This window comes from Nymphaea colorata, chromosome 6 (assembly GCF_008831285.2).
Source record: "Nymphaea colorata isolate Beijing-Zhang1983 chromosome 6, ASM883128v2, whole genome shotgun sequence".
NCBI classification, from domain to species: domain Eukaryota; kingdom Viridiplantae; phylum Streptophyta; class Magnoliopsida; order Nymphaeales; family Nymphaeaceae; genus Nymphaea; species Nymphaea colorata.
Window position 1 is genome coordinate 11,441,396 of NC_045143.1, and position 26,914 is coordinate 11,468,309.

The 26,914-nt window shown below is 38.2% G+C and overlaps 1 protein-coding gene and 1 long non-coding RNA gene across 6 annotated transcripts; one reads left to right on the forward strand and one right to left on the reverse strand.

The window, feature by feature from the left end:
• Positions 1-5,405: 5,405 nt before the first annotated feature.
• LOC126410164 (uncharacterized) lies at positions 5,406-6,788 on the reverse strand. Its single transcript, XR_007573668.1, has 2 exons — positions 6,115-6,788; positions 5,406-6,034 (listed from the first exon to the last, which is right to left on the reverse strand). It is a non-coding gene; the product is annotated as an uncharacterized LOC126410164 (long non-coding RNA).
• Positions 6,789-8,423: 1,635 nt separating this feature from the next.
• On the forward strand, positions 8,424-22,235 carry LOC116256043 (uncharacterized). Of its 5 annotated transcripts, none has more exons than XM_031632181.2 (15): positions 8,424-11,604; positions 11,696-11,824; positions 11,923-12,114; positions 12,211-12,257; positions 13,600-14,234; positions 14,310-14,513; positions 14,639-14,707; positions 16,589-16,684; positions 16,799-16,989; positions 17,175-17,390; positions 17,551-17,817; positions 18,268-18,415; positions 18,523-18,656; positions 21,210-21,296; positions 21,378-22,235. In XM_031632181.2, exons 1-15 carry the CDS (start codon positions 8,791-8,793, stop codon positions 21,462-21,464), a joined length of 5,316 nt encoding a protein of 1,771 aa, XP_031488041.1. In that variant the 5' UTR covers positions 8,424-8,790; the 3' UTR covers positions 21,465-22,235. The 5 variants fall into 5 exon arrangements, with proteins under 5 accessions (XP_031488041.1, XP_031488042.1, XP_031488043.1 ...); XM_031632182.2 differs by having other exon boundaries at positions 14,310-14,441; positions 16,571-16,684; XM_031632183.2 differs by having other exon boundaries at positions 14,310-14,441.
• The last annotated feature ends 4,679 nt before the right edge of the window (positions 22,236-26,914 follow it).

Genomic DNA, 26,914 nt, shown 5'->3' on the forward strand with positions numbered 1-26,914 from the left:
ACTAAGGAGGCGTTGAATCACTCAGGCTGGAAGGCTGCTATGCAGGAAGAAATATATGCCCTATATAAAAACCACATTTGGGATCTAGTACTGCATCAACCACACATGAATGTCATTAGATCAAAATGGGTATACAAGGCAAAGCTGCAAGCTGATGGAACTCTTGAACGACTGAAAGCTCACTTGGTTGCACGTGGATTCTCTCAACTTGGGGGAGTTGATTTTGTTGAGACCTTTTCTCTTATCGTGAAACCTGGTAGCATCAGAATTATTCTTTCTATTGCTATTGTTAGACAATGGAACATTCGCCAACTTGATGTGAATAATGTTTTTCTTCATTGTCTACTTAAGGAGATAGTTTTCATGTAATAATCGCCAGGTTTTGAAGATAGGTGTTTTCCTAATCATGTATATCGTCTGCGCAAAGCACTTTATGGTCTTCGGCAAGCATCTAGAGCGTGGTTTGATAAACTAAGCTCTTTTCTTTTGCAATATGGTTTCTTTTGCAGCACAATAGATCCATCTCTTTTCATCTATAAGCATCAACATGACACCATTGTGCTTCTCATCTACGTAGATGTAACCCTCGATTGTTGGACCAATTCACCAAGCAGATTGCAAGTACATTTGCCATCAAGGATATTGGATGATTACATTATTTTTTAGGCACTGAAGTTCATTCTACCCATGAAAGACTTTTTCTTTCCCAAACAAAGTATGCCAAAGATTTACTTGACCGAGCAAATATGTTTAATTTCAAGTCTGTTGTTGCACCCATGGTAGAAAAAGTCTAAGAAGCTTCTTATGAATCATATTTAGATCCAACTTATTATAGAAGTTTGGTTGGTGTCTTACCATATTTGACCATAACCTTTAGTGTCAACTATGTGAGCCAACATATGCATGGTCCTGTGGTACAACATTATGAGATGGTGAAGCGTATTCTCTGATATATAAAAGGTACTCTTGAAGTAGGTTTAAAAATCATGGATCAAAGTTCTCTAGATTTATATGTTGTTTGCGACGCTGATTGGGCAGATTGCCATGAGACAAGAAGGTCTACTATATGTTTTTGTACCTTTCTTGAAAATAATCATATTACATAGAGTGCCAAGAAACAAAGCACAATCGCTAGATCAAGCACGGGTGGAGTACAGAGCCATGCCATCCACTGCCGTAGAGTTAACCTGGATCTCTTTTGCCATTAGAGATCTTGGAGTTCATCTAAACAGTCCACCGGTGCTTCATTATGACAATATCAGTGCTTTATAAATGACCATCAATCCTATCTTTTACAATAGATCCAAACACATTCAAGTGTATTACCATTATGTTAGAGAAAAGATGGCAGAAGGATTTCAATCACAAAATGTGTTCCCTCAAAACATGAACTTGCAGACATTTTCACAAAGCCTTTAACAAGGATTCAATTTCACTCCTTAAGGAGCAAACTTGACCTCTTCAATGGACACAGTTTGACTGAGAGTAAAAACAAAGTTATTGAAGGTCATGTTAAGATGAACAGTCATCTCAAGTTATGCAAATTTGAGGATAAGGCAATAAAGTTAGAAATTAAATATTAAGAAGGGACAAAGAAGGAAGACGTTATAGAAACCAAGGAAGACAGTCATAGTAACCAAAAAATCAGAATTAATACCTCTGATCAGAAAACTGCTAAAGGAAAATTCAAATCGTGTACTTTGGGCTGTAGCTAAATAAAAGTGTTCTTTCCTTCTTCGTGGATGTAGTTTCTCTTTGAACCCAACCACGTTATTTCTGGTGCCTCTTCCTTTCTTGCGCTTTATGATTATTTTCTTCATTGTTGGGGTCTTGGTGGTTTGGCTTCCTCCACCAAATCCATGTGCAGACATTGGTAAACATGTCCCAGGGACCATGAGCCAGCGTAGTGGAATCAAATGTCTCACCTGTGCTTATCCTTTATCTATTCCAGCACAAGATGTTTAACAATATGTTTAGGAACAGACGAGGGCTTGGCGCTTATCGTGTAAGTGTTCAAGCATTCTATCCTGGGCCAATGTCTCTGCGACTTCTTCTTTTACTCTGGCCCCTGGCGATCGAGCTGATATGCTAGTTTTTTCTCTTCCATAGTATGTGTCGTCTCAAAACATGCTACTACATTGTGTGCTTTTAGGGCTTGCACTTTTATTATGTTTTCCTCCTTCAACCCACCAATGAAAGCCCCAATATTCAATGCTTCGATGAGCCAGCAGTGGGCCATGGTGTTGATGTTTTCAAATTGTTCTTCGTATTCCATCTTAGTAGATTTTTGTTGGATCTTTGAAAGCTCAAGCTTCTGACGGCAATGTTAGGACCTCTGCATCGGCAAGGGTTTGGTTGAGCTTCTTATCTAGAGAGGGGCGCTGCGAAGAAATGTTGGACCCTTTGGGTTCGAATTTTTTTTTTATCTTTTTTCATGATAAAAGGTGAACATTTATCATGGTAAATGTTTACTCTTTCTGCACATCTCTTTCTACTTCACCTCAGAATGAGGATAAATACAACCTGCGATGTGTTTTTGTTTGCTTTCAAACGCACCCTAAGTGATAGATTCAAACTTGTTTTTGTCAATATTAATATGCATCACAGTGGTAGGAAGAAAAAGGAGGTTTATAGCTGCAGTCTCTTGTTGCAGAGGCCTTTTTGAAGGATCACTAGCAAACGGCACCCGCAAAAGAGGGCAAAAGTACCTCTTTTGTCCTGCACGCATAAAAATATGAAACTCTTATCCTGATCTTGTTTTTTCTTCTGCCCTTATTTTGTGCCTCTCGTTTTCCATTAAAATGATCCAATGAAGAAATTAGAAGGTTGTTCTTAGACGGTTCTTAGTAACTTATAATTGAATTATGAAGCTATAGAATAATTGTAGTATTCTTTGTGAACAGAAAATTTCTCATCAAGGAATGCAATCTCATGGGTGTGGAAATGTGTGTTTGCTTTAACATATTCCCAAGTATTATGCGTTTTTTACTTTACTTTTTGCTGTATGGGCTTACAAAATTACGATAAATTTTGCGCTTCTTGTGGGAAAAGCCATTTTATTTGTTTGTCATGAAAGGGCAGAATTGTATGACATGACTGGACTATGTAGTCCCAACTCAACTACTTGCACCTGAACTAGGATAGATGAGCTTGCGTATGGGACATGCTAGTAGTGTCAGTGGTTTTATTCCACCTTTTGGAAATTTTGTATGATAAAACTAATCCAATCGCTTATAGTGGTTGCCATGTTTTTCAAGTTTCCTTTTCCTTATTCTAAGGGCCACATTTTTTTGTGGATCCCAAGTTAGGCCCTCGGAAGAAATATTAGGATGATATAACAATGTAAACATTTGAATCCAAACTTTGCGTTTTCTACGCCCAGATCCTACTTTGAGTTCAAGTCCAAATCAGCAATGTTTGATTACTTGATGTGGCAATGGGTATTATTCAAATGAGATTTTTTTTAATGTCTTTCTTACGTCCAAATCATCCCATCCAATTGAGTCCGGCCAATAAGTTTTTTTTTTGTTTAATTAAAAAAATTAAAGAAATTAAAATAAATTGCTACGCTTACATATATATCTCTTTGTATCTTTTTTCACAAGATGACCAACATCCACAAACACCAAGTGGTTTCCCTTACAACTTTTAACTCAACAAATAACATATCAGTTTTCAAGTTGCTTATGAGATACAACAATTGCTTTGCTTTTGTCCCCAACTATAGATGTAAGCTTCTGAGAATAAAACAATTGCTTTGATTTCTGCCCTGAACACAAGTGCAAACATGAGACTTAATTGCACTTTAGACAACATCGAGTGACAAGCATGCCATTTACAATGACTGTTATAAGTAATACTTCATTTTGAAAGTCAAGGCATTTAACTGCGATCTGTTTAATCAAATATCCGCAATTTAACTATGGAATTCGCTTAGTTCCAGCATAATCACAAAATTTGTGCAATCTCTCCAACTCAAACATCGTAGTGAATAAAGTGAAAACGCTCATTATATATATATTTAAAGACGGTTCAATGTATTGAACTAACTTTAAAACAACCTGAAAAGGACAGAAAGGCTAAGAAAAATAGAGCATAAGTTGAAAGAAAACAAAGTGCCCAAGTTGGACACAACCTTGTTATATTGATATCAAATGCCCAATACCAATAAGAACCATCCCACATAACAAATTACTATCTCTAAAAGCGTTTCTCCGCTACACGGGCACGTGTGTGCATAGGATGAAGACATGGCGTTAACAGTTCTGCGTAAGGATGCGAATGAATTAAATTCAAATTGGATTAGACCTTAACTGTATTCATTTTTTCAGATGTTCATATATTTAGATTCGAATATGAACGAAAAAGAATATCTGAATCTAAAATCCAGTTTTTGCAATCTGAATTTGATCCAAATCCTATTTTTACGTTCATATCTGAATTTGAACCGAATCTGGCTGCTTTGCATTGGGTATAGAATATTCATTTAAAACTAAATCTGATCCATATTTATATCTGAATCTGAATCCGATTGGATGTTATATCTTAAATTTAAGTTGGCTCTTATCTCTTAATCGGATATCAATTTTTTTTTATATCTGGTTTTTTGGGAATGGTCTGGTCGGATATCTGATCCGGGTAGAGTATTTTGACATCTGAAGATGCAAACAGAAATACAAGTGGTGTCACCATGGCGCCTCACTAAAATACTTCTCAGCCTCCCTGCTGAACTCTGGCTTTTGACGAGAGAGAGAGAGAGAGAGAGAGAGAGAGAGAGAGAGAGTATAAAAGCTACCACCGTCCTCCAGCTGAGGAGCATGGAACAACAAAGAAGCCCTGTGGCTGGGTTTCTATAGCTGGTGGAAGAAAAAGAAAAGGAGAAGGAAAGAAAAGGAGAGAATGCAGAAGAGTCTCTGACTTTGGAAACAGACAAAAAAAGGGCTGTAATGTGAGATGGGGAAAGGAGCTTGTAGCAAGACAAGATAGGGAACGGAGAGCGATTGAAAGGGGAAGGGGAAAGCAAAAGGGTGCAAGGGAAAGGTCTCTCTCGACACCTCTAGCATGCTGAAAAGGCTAGAGCGTAGAAATCTGTAATTTTGTTTATATCTTACTGAAAAAAAAAAGTTTCTAATAAGCCAATGACATTATTACCTTTCTTGTCGTTGCTTTTTTTTATCATAAACGTGTCACACTTTTATGATTTAAATGCTCATATCCACTAAACCAGCCAATAAACATTTGCAGGCAACGTTGTAAATGTTGATTTCTGTAGCATTTTGGAAACTTCACCAGATATGTTCTATCAGCCCATACCCACAATTGATTGTACAATTCTGTTCTACTTTTGTTCTCTTTTATTCTTTTCATTTTTTTGTGTTTTCATAAGAAATAACACAATAGGTCACTTGACTGGTGTTCTTGGAACATCAGAAACAAAGATGTCCTGTTCTGCTACTTCCATAACAAAGTTAACCTGTGCCATTAGAACAAGCAGGTGAACGTCTCTAGCAATTCGATTATGTCATGTTGGTATTTGCATAGATAGGGACAGATACGTGTTGCCACACTATCTGGTTGGCCGATAACAGTTCCGAAGGAAGGACTTGTTATTTTGGATTTTCATCAACCAACAACTATGCTGCTTGCAGGAACCCATAAGGCTCCCTCCTTTGGAAAAATCAATGGAGGTCTTAGCAAAGCATTATCGTATGGAAGTCTAAGATGAGTGTGACTGGCTTGGATGTTGTTACCTTCAATTGGTGAGCAAGCACACGATTCCTTACAAAAACCAAGTCTCCTGTCTCGATGTTCGGCAGCCAAGCTTTTAGTTTCTGCATATGTCCTACAGTCAGCGGCACGGAAAAAGTTCTCGCATTCGATTGAGAGATATGGACGAAACAGACGATGGCGGACGAGCAGCAGAAATCGGGAGCCTCCTCACTTTGTACATGCAGCAGAAGACGGATGAGCAGCATTAGAGGATGGCGTTTGATACGGGCTTGAGGTTGCGTGTGATAGCCTCAAATATCTGAAGCTGCATAAAAATGTGCATTAAACTAAAGATCTCAACATGTTAAAAACCATGAATTTCAAGCCGGATAAAAAGAGTCCCACCTTCAATTCATGGAACCTCATATCGCTGCGGATAAAGCAAACAAAACCTGCCCGTGGTAACCCACCGAAAACGGAACTGCTTTCAACGATATTCCGGAACGCGAGGACAATGCTTTTCGCGCGTTCCAGAATCGGCGTGTTTGTCATAATATTCAATCCCAGAACGGCGCTGATCCTGATCCGCCGTTCATGGGCATATCAAACGCCCTGTAAGAAAGCTAGAGAGAGGAAACACCGGTGGCGCATGCTGCGGCGAAGGTAACCATTTGCCTTCCAGACTGAAAAGCTAGGGTTTAAGAAACCCTCGTAAACGACCTTCGCTATCTTCTTTTTGGCGTTCAGCCGCTCTTCAATTGGTTGTTCAATCGAATTCAAGAAGAGACAAATTCTCTGACCACCATTGCATCTCTCTAACCGATCCGCCCCCTCTGAGCCCTCTCCCTCTCTCTCATTTTTCGTTGGCGAGGCTTTCCGTTTGCCGGCGAGGCTCCATAGAAATGAAAGGAACGGCCAAATCACAAGTGGTAAACGACCGACCGGCTGACAGGTTCATGGAGAAAGAGAGAGAGGGAGAGATTTAAATGATCAAGGTGCGCTGCATCGCTCGGCGTGCAGGAGCGTAGTTGAAGAACTCCATTAACGTACTCTTTTTCTCCATTTGATTGTGAACGGTGTCGAATTCCTTCGGAATTAAAATTTCGAACTACTGGACTTGAATCTTGAATAATCTTAACTAAAATTGATGTGGAAAACTTTGTTCGTACACCCAAATATTAACGGGCGGTGGTAGGTGGAGTGTTGCCACAGAGGTCTACAAAAAAATTTATTTTCATAATGAAACTGCATATCATTTTTTCTCATTCATGCCCTTTAAAATTTTAAAGTTATACAATTCATGCCCCTTAACCAAAATTCTCTGGTTCTGCAGTGAACAGTTTAGATTGGCTTTATTGATGAATTTTTAAAGCTACCTGTCATCTATTGATTTTTAATATATATATATATATACACACAGGCCATAACTACCTTATCATTTGCATAGGCCCCAAGCATTAAAGTTTGGGTTTGGCTTGCACATTAACAATGGATGCATGATTGCTAGTGTCACGACATGGTTCCTACCATATTAACTCTTTTATTTATTTCAACCTGAAGGCCTTGAATTGAATCTCTAGCTAACTGCGCATTGTTCTTGCTAACTATAAGAAAAAATCAACACGTGCTATTACACACATCAAACTAATAACTTTAAGTATCTTCAATACACCATAGACTATAGACTTCCAGGCGTAAAAAATTCAACAACTTTTACACTAATAGCTGAGTGTGATAATACAGTCGGGATATATATATATATATATAGAGAGAGAGAGAGATTATTTTTCCAAGTTCTTTTATGACAAAATAGATATAAATGCAAACTACATGTTTAAAACATATAGGCTTAAAAACCACGGTTTCAAAAATGTATGACCAATTAAAATAAAAAACCAGCCTCGTTTTAAGTTTTTATAAAAATATTATCTACACGTTTAAAACTTAAGATTTTTAACCCCAGAGTGTTTTAAATGCAAAGACCACGTCCTTGAAGTAGATTGCAAAAAAAAGGAAAAAAAAAACAGTGAAATTGTTCAAAATGAATATGGTACATCACATATCTGTTGTGTATACTACTAGATTTTTTCTTATAACATTCATAATAAGCATGGCAATTAATGGTATCTGTTGATTTAGTAAGTGCCGGAATAATTTCAATTATCATATGCCTAGTGCTTGTGTGTATATACAAAAAGTATAAACGTCTTACTACAACTTACTTTTGCTAGATCTTAGGCCCCACACAAATTAGTAAAAGCGCCCTGCTCGATCCAAACTACTAGATGTGTCCTTCCATTACAAAGAAGTAAAATTTTTTATCCCTCGATCACAGCGGGATTTGAGCCATATTAATCTGTACAGAAAATATCAAGCATTGAAAATCATCTAATAAACTACTAAGAAATCCAAAATTTTAAACGAAAAGCACCAAAACTTTTCTTTTTCTGTGTCCAAACTATCAAGACTTGCACATGAAATATGCAACGAATCCTCCATTATTGATTCAGAATATGCATAAAAATGGTGCCTTAAATGCATCGTTGTTAAAAATTTCAAGGTATATGTTCTGCCATTACGGAGGAAGCAAAGTATCGAATGAAAAATGAAACCCGTCTCCTTTCTGACATCACCACATCATCATCGTATTCCAAACAGAATCCGAACGGTGCTCTCTATTTTTAAGGCCATTAAAGGAATTTGAAAAGGCCTGCATGATCCTATTTTTCCCCGTTCCAGTAGAGAGAGAGAGAGAGAGTGGCATCCCTTACTTTTTCTTCGTTCACTGAGTATTTCTCTCCCATTTCGGTGGTTAGGTCGACGCCTTTCAAATAGCCTCACACACCAACACAGTCGCTGCCTAACACCACTCCCCTTCATCTGCCTGTCATCTTCTTTTACTTTAGCGTTTTGGATCCATTCAGTGACTACCCATTTCAGGATCGACTGGCCAAATTCGGTTTCACTCATATGCTGATTCATCAAGAAGTCGTAATGGAAGAGTTTCCTACCAAGATCGACCTCCTGCGATAGTGGGGAGGCTTCATGTCCGACTGTGAGCCCTAATCCATTCTCCTGCCCATGGGTGGTCACCACAAGAAGCGAACTGCTGCTACTGCTCATCGTCCTGCCGTCGGCCGCGGCGGACCGGCCGAATCCCCGCAGTTCATCCGCGGCGATGGGTTACCGGCGTCTGGTGGTGGTGGCGGCTCGCCTGCGATGGTTGTCTCGGTGCCGGACCCTGGGCAAGGGTTTCCAGGTGCCTGTGGAGAAGAAGAAGCTCCCATCGGAAGATTGGGAGTGGCGTTGACGGTGGCAGGGAGCGATCCCGTCAAATTGCCGGCGTTGGCAGCCAGCAGAGCCGTTCCGGATGCATCGGTCAAGGCTGACTGCGAGAAAGCGTTGATTGCGCTGAGGCGGGGGAACCACACCAAGGCGTTGAGGCTCATGAAGGAAGCCTGCGTGCGCCATGAGAACTCGGCTCTTCCGTATCGAGTTCACGGCACCATCTGCGTGAAAATCGCGTCACTGATCGAGGACTCTAATGCGAAACAAAGGCACCTCAAGAACGCGATTGATTACGCTAAGAAGGCCGTGCTTCTGTCGCCGAACTCGATTGAGTTCGCGCATTTCTATGCGAGTCTTCTCTATGAGGCCGCGAACGACAGCAAGGGCTACGAGGAGGTGGTTCAGGAGTGCGAGAGGGCGATCGCGATCCAGGATCCTATCGACCCCGCGAAGGAGAGCTTGCAGGAAGAGAGCCAGCAGAGGCACCCAACACCGCAGGCGAGAATCGCTCACGTACAGCAGGAATTGAGGGCTCTTGTTCAGAAGTCGAACATTGCATCGATCTCGACGTGGATGAAGAATTTGGGCAACGGTGCGGGCGGCGAGGAGAAGTTCAGGCTGATACCCATTCGGCCGGTGGCCACTGAGGACCCCATGGAGGTGAGATTGGTTCAGAGCAGACGCCCTAACGAGATCAAGAAGGTGACGAAGACGCCGGAGGAGCGGAGGAAGGAGATTGAAGTTCGGGTTGCTGCTGCGAGAATCTTGCAGCAGAAATCCGATTCCCAGCCGCAGACTCCACCGGCCGACGGTAAGCCGTACGGATCGGCAGGTTCACACAGAGGAGACTCTCGCCGGAGGACGATGAACAGTAGAAAGATGTCTTCCAAAGAGAGGATGGATCGCATTCGGTCCTTCTGGCAAGACATGGATGCGGAGAAGAGGAGGGGCCTCCTCGAAGTGAATGTGGGCGAGTTGAAGCTGCATTGCACGTCCCTGACGTCGCCATCATCTTCTCCATTGGCATCGTCTACGAAGGATGGTGTGGTTGCAATCGACTTGCTAACAGAAGCGCTTTCTTTCGCAGAGAACAACAAGACTTGGAGCTTCTGGGCGTGCTGTCAGTGCGGAGCCAAGTTCGTAGACAGCGAGTCCCATATGCATCACGTAGTTCGCGAGCACATGAGCGATCTCTCGCAGAAACTGCAGGCCGCATTGCCGCAGGAGGTTGACACGGAGTGGGTTGAACTCCTGCTGAACGGCAGCTGGAAGCCTGTGGATGTCGACGCTGCCCTGAAATTGCTAGCCCGTTCTTGTGGTGGCGGTTTTCCGATAGAAGACGGCGTTGGATTGCGGCCTACAACTGACCACCACTCTGCTCCGGATGAAAATTCCAACAATGAACGCGAAGATAAATCAGATGACGACGTGGTGAAGAAGTTCCAGAACTGTACGATGTCCGATCAAACTGAAGTACAAGATGGAGGTGTATCAAGAGAGAGCAACAAAGAGACTATTAATTCAGATTCCGAGCTTGTGGATGGGGAGAAGCAATCAAGGAAGATGCTTTTATCTCAAGAATGGCCGTTGGCAGATGATCCCGAACGACTTAAGCTGCTTGAAAAAATTCATGGTTTGTTCCTCTTACTAATTAGACACAAGTGTCTAGCTGCTAGTCATCTTAACAAAGTTATACAATATGTGATCGAGGAACTTCAAGGGCTCATGTTAGATTCTTTGCTAAATCATGCTGTTGGTTTGATTCCTCTTTGTATATGCTTCCTGGGTGCCGCCCAGCTCCGAAAAGTGCTCAAGTTCTTGCAGGAGTTGTCCCATTCTTGCGGACTTAGTAGGTACTCGGAGAAGAGCACCTCTGCTGATGCTACTCATAGTTCTGAAGGAGATGGAATACGAGAACAGATTGTTCTGAGTGACAGTTCATCACTTCTTCGTTTGGATGAACAGTCACTAAGTGACCCAATTGCGAATTTATCATATAGTAGGATGAAACCTGGTGAAGGGGTCGATGGCAGGGGAAGACAGAGTGAGGATGGGATTCTGGATTCCGACACCGTGTTCTCATGGATTATCAACAACCCATCTCCTCTTGAGCAAATGGTGGGATGGCAGCGATCTAGAGAAGAGAAGATGCATAAAGGACAGGAAATCCTTCAGATGCTTGAGAAAGAGTTTTACCTTTTACAGAGCTTATGTGAGAGGAAGTGTGAACATTTGAATTATGAGGAAGCGTTGAATAATGTTGAAAACCTGTGCATCGATGAGCTTAAGAAAAGAGAGCAGAACACGAAGGTTATGCCTTGTAGTTATGAGGCAATACTGAGGAAGTGGCAGGAAGAGATGGCTGAAGGAGAAAACCACTCTCTTTTTGCAAATAGTAGGCTTGAGCTTGATGTTGTCACGAATGTACTTAAAGAGGCACAAGCGCTGAATGCAACTCAGTTTAGGTATGATGAAAATGTCACATCTCATCTCTGTGATGTGGAGAGTGCCGAAGATGGTGAGTGGAAGATGCAGGATTTGATGAACCAAATGGATTCTTGCATCGACGAAGCCATTCGGGGACAGAAGGAACAGTTATCTTTGGAGGTTCATTTTACTTATATCTTGCAGTTCAAATCAAACATTCCGAAATTTGTCATGTTTCTGAGTTTGATATGTATGGTTGCTTATCCTGCAGCTCAACAAAATTGATGCTAGGATCATGCGGAATGTTTATAGCATGCAGCAATTGGAGATCAAGATGGGCCCAATTTGTGCCCTTGATTATCGGGCAGTTATTCTGCCGCTTACAAAGTCATTCTTGAGGGTTTGGATTTATTCTTCAAAATGTTTCACATTTCTTTTTCTCGTGATTGAACTTTCTTTTCATATGTTTTCAGTTACTCTGATAACTACTCATGGCAGGCCCACCTTGAAGATTTAGTGGAAAAAGATGCAACTGAGAAATCTGATGCTGCGAGAGAAGCTTTTCTAGCTGAGCTTGCACGTGATGCACAAAAAAACAGTAACAAAATTTGTGATGTTTCAAAGCAAATGCATGATAAAGCAAAGGATAGGAAAAAAAACAAGGATTACAAAAAATTTAAAGATCTGAAGGTTTTATTTTCTTTCGTTGGTTTATTATTTTTTCTGTTTTGGGTAGGAAATGTATAATATTCTTACTTTGTGCTTTGATGTCTTTCTTTCTTTCAGGTAATGGGTGCCGATGAGCAGTATATCCACAACCACCAAGAGCCACTGTATGTCATGCATGATGCATCTTGATTCTTTAATCATTCTTTATTTTTATTTTGCAATTCTGAACTCTTAACTTTACTTGCTGCATTTTTTGCAAGTTTCATTTTAGAGTATAATTTTACTTGTAGTTCTTTCTTTATTATGATCTTGTCAAAGGATAATTGTGAGCCCCTTATCGGTCATTTGGTTCATCCATTCATAGGGCATTTCCGTCAAAGATGTTTTATGTGGTGCTTGTTGTGGCTAATGATGAGGCACATCATATCGGTAGGTGGTAGACTTCTGATGTTGTTTTTCACAGTGGATTTAGCTAGGTGTTTTGGACTATATGTCTTTCAGTTTGGACATCAAAGCAGTGAGATATGTTTTTCTTTCATAGACTGATAGAGTTGTCCCTAATGGTTCATTTCTGCATGGAGCATATTTTGGTGTTTTAGAAGCAGTAGTTTCTGCTGAGAAAATGTTCTCCAAGACTACAGTGTCAGGCAAAAGGGTTAGTCACTAGTTCCAGGACATGTGTTTGGAAAAGGATCCTAGATCTGTGCTTTAGAAGTGGCTTAATGTGTGTCAAGAGGGAGACTATCCTGCTATGGCTGGTGCTATATACATATGGTGGGAATGATGGATTGAATTGAACTAGTTTTTGATAAAGCACGAGCTTCCCTGATCAGCCATATCTGTCTCACCTCAATTGGGCAGCTTTATCTAGAGTCTAGACAAGTTCATGAGTTATGTTCTTGGTTTACCTGCTTCAATGTTGTATGACAAACTAAACTGGAAGTTGGAAAGTTGATTACCTGCAAAGTGCACAACAACTTCCTTTCATGTATACTTGAGGGGTGAAGTTTGTGTCTCTTGCCATTCATGTGCTTTAGATAATATTTCAGGCGACTTAAAGTTCTGTGTGAACCCGAGATGGTTCCCTGACTTTTTATACTTGAGGAGACTTGGTTTTCTTTCTTTCTTCACTCCTGGCCACTCAATGCTAGTGGAAAGGGAAAGGAAAGCCTGGGCATGAGCACTGGTCAAAGAAGCAAAACCACTTTGACTGAAAAAGCACTCGCAAAGAAACAACAAACCAAGCCCTTGGGGCAAATCTTTACGAACATTAAAGATGGTTAATAATATTTGTTACTACAGCATGCACATATATTTAATGTGTAAAGCTACAAGCAGTTGTTGCATGCTCTGACTATCACGTGTAAAACTGTTTCTTTGTATTGTGAAAGCACAAGTTTTTTCCTTTCCCCTACTTTTGTTGTCAAGCTAGGCCATTTGTTTGTTCACTTAGTGGAACTTTCAGTTCTTCCAAATGAATGTTGGCATGAACTGTCTTCCCTGCAGTATCGTTGATCCGGCTGCTGATAATGAGGAGGGGTTTGGTGTTACCACTGCATTTGGAGATTATGATTCAAAGCTAAGAGAAGAGGAACATAAGTGGATGATTGAGCTTGAGGCTGAGGAAAAAAAGCTTGAGGAGACTTTAGAGTTTCAGCGGCGTATTGAAGAAGAGGCCAAGCAGAAGCGCTTTGCTGATCAAAACAAAAAAACCTTCGATCAATGCTTAGAAGTTGTCCCTGGTGGATTGGATCATAATTTTGATTCTGTTGAAGCTGGTAGCCTGGAACTGCATGAGGATCTCAGGGAGCCCATGAAGAGAAGCTTAATTCATGATAAATCTTCTAACATTTGCAAGGGAAATGATTTTGGTTCTAAGCAGGGTTTCCAGGCTTCTACCTTGTCAAGTAGTTGTTTGGACTTTGCTAAACATGACCTATCGCGTGGCCATGAAAAAGCTGAGTTGCTTAGTGGAAATAGGAACCAACATATGGAGGATAATGTGAAGGTGCCAGAATATTTAGATGAAGTTCCTGTTAGTCATGCATTAAATACTTCTTTTTCAAGCCATTCATCTGGCAGTACTGGGATGACAAAAGTTGCTAAAGCTCAAGGCCTTTCCAGTGCCAGACGCAAGCCTGGTTAGTCTCCTGATGCCTGTACATTGATCAGTTCTCCTTGATAGCTGAGTTTTGAGTTTGATTTGTATCTTGCAGGCTTGCCTGATGAAGGGGATTCAGGAGTTTCTTCTTCTGTTCAAAAGACGAGAAGACAAACTCATAAGCCAAGCAATATAGCGGGCGAAAGAACTAATAAGATCCCTTCAGTTGATAAAGAAAATCATGGAGGTATGGCACCTAAACTTATTCTGAAAGACCAGACTCAAAATAGGATGCAGGATGCTCCTCATGATGGAAATGGTAAGAACTCTTTTGATTCAGCTGTCATTAACAATTTGAGAACCGCACAGTCCAATCCCATCAGCAAATTTGGTTTTTTGATTTATTACTGCTTTACTTATGATTAGTATTGCCTGCAATGACAGCTGAACTATTAAATACCAGTGTTGCGAAGCAAGCGGATTCTGTGATTTCAAAGCTTGAAGATAACCCAGGTTTTGTTTCCTCTTTATTTTATTGCAGAAAGAGAATCTTGTTACTTGTTGATGAAGTCTTTGTGATATACTTTTCTCACTGAAAATTCATCAAAAAAATATGGTTATACAGGTTTTCTCTCTCACAGTATGAATGTCATACATGGTTCCTGTAGTGACAGAGGAAATTAGTGATGCACAAATCTAATTGGCCCATATTGCATCTTCGAGGTGGATATTTTCTGATCTGGATATTATAATATGTAATCGGATCATATTTAACATAAAAGACGGTTTTATATGAGAATATTTGGATGTGGAACCTGGTGACTCGTAGATGCTGGTTCTTCCAGTCTCATCTCAAGGTCTACTCAGTTATCGCTTGAGGGTAGAGAAAAGCAGGTTTAGCTTTTGCCTGTTATGGATCATCATATTAGCAGGCCTTCTATGGCTTGTATCATAATGTTCCCTTAGCTATGTTTTCATGACGCTAGGTAGTTGATGTTATAAATGCACTTTTTTGACTGCATGTATGGGAGTTACTGTTAGGAACTTATGTGCTTTATTGACTGTTTCAGGAGACAGGCAATGCCTGAAGTATATATCGATGCATCCAGGAAGTCATCCAGTATAGACTTATTTAAACAATATCACAGATATTGTGAGATTTTTGAAAAATTGACGATATTTACAAGAAAAAACAATTAAAATTAAAAAACGAGAAAATCTTTCAAAAATGAAAAACTTGCAATCTTTTTTGTGATTTTTTGCTGATTTTGTCACTTCATTGGCGATTGTTAGCTTCATTTTATTGCTTTTCTCTAATTTTTAGAATTTTTTATTTTAAATTTGTCGAGATTTTTCCCGAGAAAAATTTCGCCAAAAGATACCTGAGAAAAACTTTGCCGATATTTCCTCAGAACGATATTTGTGACAATGATTTAAGCAAAAAACTGATTTTTAAAAGATATTGTGGTTTTTTTTTAAACCAGAGAATGAAACGATCATGCATATGGGTTTCAATACTTTTTTAAAACAAAAGGACACAAAAGATCTTGAATCAGACCCTGAAGGAAAGTGGCAATTTCTGATCAAAGTCTGATAAGAAATCAGCCAGTAATTTTTGAGACAATGTGGAACACAGAACAGAAAGAAATAAGTCAAAAGAGAAAAATATAAATTGAAAAATTGTATGAGGCTGAAGAAGTGAAGATGGCCCAAATGAAAATAGAGGGATTTGATCTGACACAGAAATTAGCGCAGAACAGAAGGAGCACAGAAATAACAGATCATGCTGAAAGGAAATAAGAATTGAAGATGAAGAGATCAGAAAAAAAAATCAGAAAAAGAAAGATCTCTTGGGACACCTTTTGGAAAGGCAACTAGTCCTAGGATCAGATTGGCTTCGATACCATGTAAGAGATCTCAAAAATATGCTCGCTGCAAAGAAAAGAAGAAGGGAGAAAGAAAGGGCCAGGAATATAATACATCCTGAGTGAGGGGTGGTGGTTTGTTTCATTACCTATAAAAAGAGAAAATGGCTTAATGGGTATCTACATAGTGTCTACACATGCAATATATCAATTGGAAATTCATAATCAGATCCAAAAAAATAAAACAAATAATGTACATGTCTCTTAACAATATATTCCTTGTTGCATCTTTTCTCAAGTTCTTTTAAGAAGTGCTGCATGACACCCATCTGACATAGCTTTGGCCTCTTATTCATACTTTCTAGTTGCATTACTCTCCAAAAAAATGTTCTTCCTTTAAGAACTTTTCTTGTCTATGCCCGTTGATGATTTTGCTTGTATTTTAGTTAGTTTATGTCTCTTTTGTGTATATAATTTGTTTTGAATCAAATTTTCTTTGGTTCTAAATTAGCTGATTCGTGTTCAAAAGAGGCTGTCACAAAAACGTTAAGGCAGCTTCATGCTGAGGAGGACGATGAAGAACGGTTTCAAGCTGACCTTCGAAAAGCTGTACAAGAGAGCCTTGGTTAGTTTTTATTTGATGTTAGATTTTCTGCAATATTATCTTGCATAACTGCTGTCTTTGTGTAAACTGGTAGGTACTCATGCTTGTCTTCTGTGCTTCTTATATTCTTGTTAGACACCTATCAAGCCAAACGTGGGCTGCAACCAGTTAGGAGGTTACCTAAAGGAGCTTCAACAGAAACAATTGATAGCAAGGTTAATCATGAGGGGATTATGGACAATGTCTTGAACAAGATAGACACATTGGGTGCTGGTCTGCAAAATGAAGTTGGCGAATACAACTGCTTTCTGAATGTTATTATTCAGGTAAACATAAATTCTACTTCTATCTGTTTTAGTGGTTATGGCCTCGCCCATCTACAAATAAATTTTCTCTGTGCCATGTGCATTCAGTTAACTGATGCTTGAGTGTGTTATTCTTGTGGCTATCGCTTATTCCTATTTTCAGTTCAAGTCCTGAGTCGGTTTACCTTTTTGTTTTTTATATTTAGTCCTTATGGCACATAAGGCGGTTCCGGGATGAGTTCTTTATGATTTCAAAGTCGGTTCATATGCATGTTGGAGAGCCTTGTGTCATCTGTGCCTTGTATGATATCTTCAATGCCATGAGCACGGCAGCAACTGACATGCGAAGAGAGACTATTTCTCCAGCCTGTTTGAGAATTGCTTTAAGCAATTTGTATCCAGAGAGCAACTTTTTTCAGGAGGTAATTTTTCATGTATTGTGCTTATCAAGGTGTTTGCACAAACTTTGCAATTCGTGCTCGATAACAGTTAGTTATTTGTGCACTTTGTTCTTTGCTTGCATTTTATCAGACAGTTAATTTCTAGTTGGAGCATAAGCTTCTCTTTTTTGTTAATTGACAGGCACAAATGAATGATGCTTCTGAAGTACTGGGAGTAATCTTTGATTGCCTGCACAAATCATGTACAGATATTTCAGACACGGAATCAGAAGAAAGCAACAGTGTGGGCTCCTGGGATTGTACAAACAATTCTTGTATTGCACATTCACTTTTTGGCATGGATGTCTATGAACAAATGCACTGCTGCAGTTGTGGACTGGAGTCACGTCACTTAAAATACACTTCATTCTTTCACAATATCAATGCCAATGCACTGCGAACAATGAAGGCATGCCCCATATCTTCAAACATTGTATGTTTAGGTTGCATGAAAGACGTAACTGCATAATCACATTTTTGTGGTCATGTCATAGGTAATTATTTTTGGTAAGGGACGATGATGCAGGGTAGTGAGATGCTTAGACCAGTGCCGTAATTTTTTTTTTTTATGAATTAAATTGCTGACGCTGTGGGTGCCAATTTGGCAGATCGGCTGATTCACCAAGTCAGCTGAGCCAGTCGTGAATAGGCAGAAAATAGTGAAGAAATTATTATTTGGAGATAAGGATTAAAGCATAAAAAATTAAATAAAAATGAGATAATTCTGATAATTTTTTAAGAACATTTAGAAACAGATGTGGCACTTCTTGGCCCATAAGTTTGCCACCAATTTGATTTGAATCAGCCAATTCAGGCTGATTCTAATAACGATGGCTTGGGCTGACTATCTGTTTTCCAGATAACTTGTACAGACAGTTCTTTTGATGAACTTTTGAAGCTTGTGGACATGAATCATCAGTTAGCCTGTGACCCTGAGGCAGGTGGTTGTGGGAAGCTGAACTATATTCATCATATTCTTTCAACACCTCCACATATATTTACAGTTGGTAATTCCTCAGTTGAGAAGTTTATCAGATCAAGATCATTTTTTGTTTTTCTTAGCCTACTAGTTACTGCCATACATAAAGTTAATCAAGGCTTGGAATTTTTGCAGTTCTTGGTTGGCAGACTACTTCTGAAAGCGTTGATGATATATCAGCCACGTTGGCTGCAATCACTACTGAGTTGGACATTGGTGTCATATACCAAGGTTTGGACAATCGAAGCAGACACTGTGTGGTTTCAGTGGTAAGTCCATATGAGAATCAAGGGCCATTAGTTGGTCCCATGTCCTTGCTGCAGTAGCATTTTCACCTTGTATTGTCAACTATGAATGCTTCTTGTTCAATCATCTCCGCAAAAGTATTAAATCTGTAAAAAATTGATCAAATATCTGTCATGGAGGTAAGAGTTCAGGTGGTGTTACTAAAATGCATCAGTGAAGACGGAGCTCAGCAAACTCATATGTCTTAAAGGACAGCTACCAAGTTTATCACCACACTTAGCAAAAACCTGTTGCTTTATTGTTTAGATATTTAACAAATGATGTGGATATTTTACTACTTGAGTGTTGCAGTTGCTGTAACTGTCAGTTATTTTTTGTTATATCTAAGTGCTATTACTGAATGAAATGTGTAAAATATGTATGCTGTTATCTTCAAAGAGTAGAAACCAAATGTCTTCTCTGCACAGTTTTTGACAGAAGGTTTCTTTTTCAAGATTTTTTATTGTTGGAGAAGTTTTGGAAGCTTTGATGCTAGAAAAATATGATAAACACAAAAGGAGCTATGAAATAATGGATTTTCTAGTGTTTTTCTGCAAAAATATAAGCAAGTAAAAGAGCTTTCCTGAAACACGAGAGGACAAAAAAAAGTTCAAAAATTTATGAGAAGGGACTTTGTTCAAAAAGAAAATATTGAGAATATCTTTGGATATATTTTGCAATGGTATTGCACCATTTTCATTTTTTTGGTGTTATGTTAAAGTAGTGGGATATTTTGCTGCCTTATTGGCCGACTCAAAGTGGCAACGATTTTGGGATATTGGAGATATATGTGACTACTCCAAAGTCCAAACACAGAGCACTGTTATGAGTTTCAAAAGTTATGCATGTTTTGGGACTGGATGTCTCAATGTTAACTTAGCATGCTATTTGTGCAGCATAGCCTTTTATGTGGAGTTATGTCTCTATTTTAAATATTCATTGTTGTTGATTATTATGTTTCATCATGATCTTTATTCCTTATTATGGAACTTTCTTTTCTTTACTCTGTCAGTGTTTGATTTGCATAATTACTGCGCTGATTGTTGGAGTATTGTATTATTTACTTAATTTCTGAGATGGTAGATGATATTTGTGCTTGAAATGCACGGATTGGGCTCTAAGTTCAGGCTGTTTCTCATATATGATATGCATAATCGTGGCCATCTTCCTGTTCTAGTCTTATGGGAGCCATCTGTTATGCTGACTGCTAAGTATGCCTAACTTCTATTACCTATACCTTTGTCGAGGATGTGCAGGCTATAACGGTTATAGATGGTTGTGATTTTGTAAATTCTAGTTGTAAGTTAGGATGAATAACTACATCAGAGCAGCACATAGGTAACCCTGAAAAGGCTCCAATGTTCTTTATGTGCACAAAAGTACAGAAAGGAAAATAAACAAAGTATAAGGACTATATTTGAAATAATGCTTCAAAAAGACAATATTATCAAGGAGGGGGTGAAACAGTCCCATATAGGTTACAAGGAGAGGCTGTTCTACTTCTGCTGTAGAGCTCGACTTTTGTTCGTGAATAAAAATGAACAAATTTTATGGTTTGGATCTGGCCTGACCCAGACCCGATTCAAACCATACCCAAAGCTCGGCTGTACCGGAGCGGGTACGTGGGGCAATTCCACGTACCCGTGTCACATATTTTATATATATATATATATATATATATATATATATATATATATATATATATATATATATATAATATTTTGAGTTGAAATTCTTGTCTCCTGGATGTCTCTATCTTGATCTCCCATATGTTTGTCATGTCTTGGTCAGTTTGACCAATTCCCCAGTATATGCCACTGACGTTGGTGTGCTCACGCTATGAACATAGGCCTGCAGAGCTATTTATCAGAAATGTGCTGTTTGGCGATTTATGCCTTCTCCTCCTGTAGTCATTGGGAATGGTAAAGTTACTGTTGTATGTGCTAAGAATATGCCATATATTATTGAACTAATATGCTTTACATCCATAGTCAGCGACTCAGCAATTATTTCCTTTGCATAATTTAGTTTAACTTTTCTCCTTTTAATTATTGATATATATAATGTAACCTTGGCAACAATGTGTAACTTTTGGACGAATAATGAAAGCATGAACTGTTGACAAATTTTAATTTTATGCATTCCTTTTGCTGATGATAATCAGTGATAATTTTTATGATTCTATGCATATATCAGTATGCAATTATCTTGGTGAGACTTACTAGGTCAGTCTATTTCTAGTTATACTTTGGGATCTTGGGGTCCGGTGTAGAGCTTTTTATTCTTTCCAATCTTTCCCTGGAATAATGATCTTTCTTGCCCTTTGTTCATGGAAATTCTTTCTGTCAGTTAGAAGAGTAGACAAGTTGATATGCAATCAAATAGACGTGCATCTCTCTCTCTCTCTCTTTTTATCTTCTCTTCTGCACACACATGCAAACAGCTTGAGATAGCGATGTTTGATGACACGTGGATATGCAATGCTCATTGATTTTTTTCTTTTCACCAGCATTATTGATCTTGGGTTTCATTTACAGGTATGCTATTATGGACAGCATTATCACTGTTTTGCATATAGTCATGAGCACAATAGATGGATTATGTATGATGATACCACCGTGAAGGTAAAATAGATATCTCCTGCTCCGCATTCCTGTGAATGTGTTCTAGTCCTGATTCTTTGATGAAAATGATTCACCATGCAGGTAATTGGCGGCTGGGATGATGTTCTTGCTATGTGTCGAAAAGGTCATCTGCAACCACAGGTTCTATTTTATGAAGCTGTAAACTAAAGGAAGAGGTCCCATTCAGTCCCATTCAGCTTCTGTTTACTGCCAATCTGCTCCAAGTTGCTGATGCAGCAACCAAATGCATGGCAATTCTCAGATTAGCATTTGTTCCATTGTCATTCACTTGGAAACTGGAGACCTGCATTACCTACAGGTGGAAGGGGATGGAGGTTTCCTTAACGAAATTTATTGATGGATATCTCACTGCATTCCATGATTGAAGATCCACTTTTTTTTGGTTGGATGACATGTTCACATGTGAATGGAATGAAGATTCCCATGTGCCCCACATCATCTCATACAGGAAATTTTATGATAGTAAATAATATTGATTGAAGCTGCTTCATTTTCCACTGGGGCACAAGAAGAATTTGCGATCAATAAGTATGTACAGTATAGCTGCAAGTTCCAGATAGCATTTTGTTGTGAATCAGAAGAAAATTTGGCTTTTAGCAGCCAGTGAAGTTTTGGTGGATTCATGTTGGGCTTTTGAGCAGGGAAAGATGGAAGAGTTTTGCTGCTCAAGCTGAGCATGTCGTGGCCTCTTGAGATTTGTTTCTATTCCTCGTAAAGATGCCAATTACAAGTGTAATTTTTGAGATATCTTTTCTTCGTTTAACTGAAAATTTTAGCGTTTCATGTCAAAGTTGCGGGAGCACATATGAGAATTTTGAGACATTTTTCATTGTAAAGAGGCTTGTGCCTAAGGATTGGGATTGGTTATGCTCAAATACTAGAAGTTAAACTGCATATATCATCAGTGATTACAGATTACTTGGTGGTTTGGTATTTGTGATTGTTCATGCCTCATGGAGTAATTTTTTGTTTGTTCCAGATTCACTAGAGTTGGTAAACATGCACTTTTGGCTCTAGAAGATTAGATGAGAAAGTATCTCGCTGAAACAATTGCATGGATATTGTTGGTATTCCATGTGGGAAGAGGCAGACTCATGGAAAAATGTGGTGACTTTGAATTACAATATCTAGTGGTTAAGCGTCACATAGTGATTTTAATTACGTTGGCGTTATAATTGGTGACATAAATTATTGGGTGAGCCGTTATGCTTGAACTTGTATATCGGTGACTTTGAACTTGCATATTGGTGACTCTCTGTTTGCAGCACAGAGGGTTGACTCCATGCCCCAACTGTTGCATCAACCCCTTTGAGGATGGTGACATAAACTATTAATTTTTTTATTCATATGGGCTTGTTGGATTTTGGTAGCCTTAGGATGCACATGTTTACGGTGCATATTATGGTTTTTCCATTCTGTGACATAAACTATCAATTTCTTTATTCATATGAGCTTGTTGGATTTTGTTATCCTAAACATGTTGACGATGCATATTCTGGTTTTTACTTAAGTATAAATGCCTTAATCATTTAGTTATCCTGCTGTTGCTACAGTATAGGAACGTTTGTTATTAAACGGGGGATTAATTTTTACTTGGAATTCTTTTAAGGCAGCCTGCCCAGTTTAAAGTATGGAGCGCTTTTGTGCATGTGGATGTGTTTAATATATTGTGCTGACCACCACCTACTTGGATTTGAGGTCAATAGCTCAATATCTTAGTTTTGTTGGCATATTTTGGTAACAAACTTACTTGAAATGTTGAATCAATTGAAGTAGTTTCCATTTTTGCGACGGTGAAGAATGAGCCGTGATTCTTCACTCTTCACGAACATGGGGTGTGTGTATTGTCAATACAGTTGTGAGCGCGGAGTTGCTTTAAATGGTTCAAAAAATTCTTTCTGGATTCTATTGTAATTGGTGGTTTTAACTTTTAATATAAATAATTCTAAACCTAGTAGCATGGCCATACCCTCATACAATTCTTACCTTGCTTGTCTTTAATGTGGTCTTCCAACTCCTGCCACCACTTGCATATACGGTGTGGTCTTCCAACTCCTGCCACCACTTGCATACACGTGTTTTAAAACACAGTAATGAAAATATTATCATTTTTAAAAATTAAGAATATTTGTCACAATATATAATTCTAAAAATACATGCCTTTACATTTTAAAACTTTATGAAGACCGCCTTTCATGGAAAAGCGACATGATTTTATAAAAGTCATGCCGTGACTCTTCGTAAGTTTTTTTGTGAAAATGTGTCCGTTCAATATTATTTTGAAAGGTTGCCTGCCTTATCAAAATCTGTAAATTGAATTTAATTTTGGTTTAAATCCTAACCGAGGTGACAGAAATTTTAAAGAAGGCCACCTCTGAACTTACCTCTATGCTTAATACCTTGTTTATATGGGAATTCAAGCGTATTGGATGTTGGACGATGCGAAATTGCTAAAAATTAAAAATCTGTAGTTGAAAACAGTCACCACAGGAGCATTAGCAATGGCTTATAGTCTAGCAACGGTTCACGGTGCTTACCAATGGTTTGCTGTGCTTCTAGGTAGATTTGAGTTCTCATATATAGGAACAGTCAATCCTGACGTGTAATGGGTAGTCGCCAAATGGACAAAATTTAAAAGTCAACGTTAAAAAGACCATAAATTGTCACTAAAGCCAATGTAAACGATCATTACATCACAAATCATGGCTAATACCAATTCAGTGGTTGTTTTCTAGTGACATTTTTAAATTTTAGCTACGGCAGTGTTGAACTCTTACAGAGAGAGAGAGAGAGAGAGAGAGAGAGAGAGGGTGTTAGGAACTTAGATAATAGATGAATAAGGAACAATTTTAACCATTGCTTTCCAAATCGGCGATTGAGAGAAAAACAAGAAAACAAAGGTGTGGACTAATACTAGATGACAAAAAAGCCCCACCACCTTTTTCTCTCTGTGGATTTGTAAAAGATTAAGGGTGAGAATTATAATCTGTCTAGCATTCAACTGTCTAACATTAAATGTGTGTGTTTGTATATATATATATAATGTAAACAATAAAGTGGAGTAAATCTAATTTTAAGTCTTAAAGAAATCAATCTGAAAGTGAATCTGGTTTCAAATAGAGAAGGGAAAAGTTTTTTTTTTTTTAAAAAGTTGAAATCCTACGCCACAGGAAAAAATTGACATAAAACAATATGTTTGTGATTTGATAAAAGAGAATTACACAAGGAACTCAAATCCAGATTCATTTTGCACTAAAATTTTGAAAGAACTTAAATTTGTAGCATCATTGTTTTGAAATGGTTTAATTGTTTCTATAACTAAGAAAACTTTTATAGGCAATGGTTTTCCACTAGTGACGTTCAAAATGAGTATAATATTATTTCTTTTACTCATATAGTTGGCCTTTAATTATCTAACATCTTAAATTAGGTCATGGAGGGATTGAATTTACATTAGAGCATCATTTTCATTTTCTCCATTTCCTTTCCCTTATTTTGCAACCAAACAAATTTTTTACTTTTATTTCATTTCCCTTCTTTTTAATTAGTCAACCAAACAAAAGATTGATTGTTCAATCTTTCCCTTTCCCTCCATCCAAACAGGGCGTTAGTGTAAAAGGAATTGTAAAATTACACAAACTAGTTCACTACTATATAGACAACATTTACTCTTCCATTGGTAGCAGATATGTTATGATTTTTATATAAGGTTATTTAAAATTTTGTTATGTTGATATAATGAATTACAAATATGAAGTGTTTCTATAATTGTTTTTTTATCCATATCAGAGTCACAGAAAACATTTTTTTTGCGAAAAAATGAGAACAGAATGTGATAAATTAAATAGCCATTTAAAACTTTACAAAAACATGTTTTTTTGAAAAAAAATGTTAAAAACAAAAAAATGTTTTTTTAATGTGTTTTTCGTGTTTTTTTCATTTTTTCAGTTTTTTAATGCCAATTTTTTTATTTTTTATTTTTTATTTGTTGCAGATCTACTTATCTTGTGATGTTTGTGTTGTTAGTTTCTCACTTATTTTATTTTTCCTCATTTTTAGTTTTTAATTTTTTTTTTAAAATTTAGCATATTTTCCCTTTTTTTAAGTTGACCGTATTATACCTCAGAAAAACTTCGCCGTTTAATATGAAGCACAACCTAGATCTAAAACACAAATAGTAAGTTGAGGACAGATCAATGAGGGGAATATTTTGTTGATGAATTTAACGAAGACCGAATATTTTGTCAAATTAATGGTGCAAAAACTCTACAATTGAATGAAGGAGTTAAAGGAAAAGTAAAACTTTTGTATACATGAATGACATGCTTTAAAGACTGGACCACATGCCAATTTATGGGGAGAAACCTTACAGTCTCTTATATTTTGAATGAGTACCTTACTTTAAATTTGACAAGATCCCCTTATGAGTTAACGGTATAAAAGAAAACATTAGCTAAATTGTTTTTCATATTTGAGTTGACTTATGGTATACTTCTCAAAGAGAAAAGAACAAGATTGGACTTTTAAGTTGCCTTTATAATTGGATATCCTGAACACTTGATATCAATAACGTTATAATTATAGAATCAACAACTGTTTCTTTGAATAAAGATGCTTTCTGCTCAACTATCTATACTAGAATTGGTTTTTGCAGAAGTGAATCCTGAGAAACACAAGTACGTCCACAAACATGCTGGCCTAAACGTGACAAACAAATTAGAAAGTCAACTAACTATAGCTAAACTAATTGTAGCTGAAATTTTTATATATTATTTAGTGGAAGATAATCTTGTATCTCTTCAAGAAGGTATGACTTTTAGAGATACAACCTCAAAGAAAGAATTTGTGAGAACCATCCAAGCGGCCCAGCAGAAGCAAAATGTAATAGATTTGTAAAAGAGGAAAAAAGTCAAAAGGATTAGGGTTTCATTCCACTCAAGACCAATTACAATTGGTTCATAAACTCATATTTATAGGCCGAGTAAATCCATGGATATGGATCCAAATAAAAGAAAAAACAAATATAAGCCCAAATCAAAACTGGATCATTTGCTTATGCTCGACTCTACATCAGAGACAATGGTTAAAGTTTCCCAGCTAAGATCCTGGAGCTGGTTAGCCAAGACAATAAGGAGCAGGGGTCTCCTGCTCCTAGTCAAGGTGTAGATGTAGGTAACGAGCAGGAAGAGGGGTGTCACTTGTGCCTATCATTGTGGTAGAGACAAAAAAATGCATCAACTAATGGCCACTTCTAAAATGGTACAAAAAACCACCCACTTTAAATTCGAAATATAACCTCAAATAGCTAAAGTTTATTGTTTAAGCTCCACAATCCATAAGAAGTCATCTATAATTCTTTCTAGGTGAGCAGACAGAGTGTTTCATCCTACCACCTAAAAGAAAGCAAAAGCTCCTATCAAACCCCTTGTCCCTTAAGAGTACAAGGCCTGAATTTAATTTGGTACCTGGGGGTGCCACCCCCTCTATGCATCAACTTACGTGTTAGTATCCCCTTGTTTACATTATAAGGGGTTGACACCCCATGAATTCAAAACAGAAACTGGTTGCCTACTAACCCTGGCCCGACTGTTGCGATA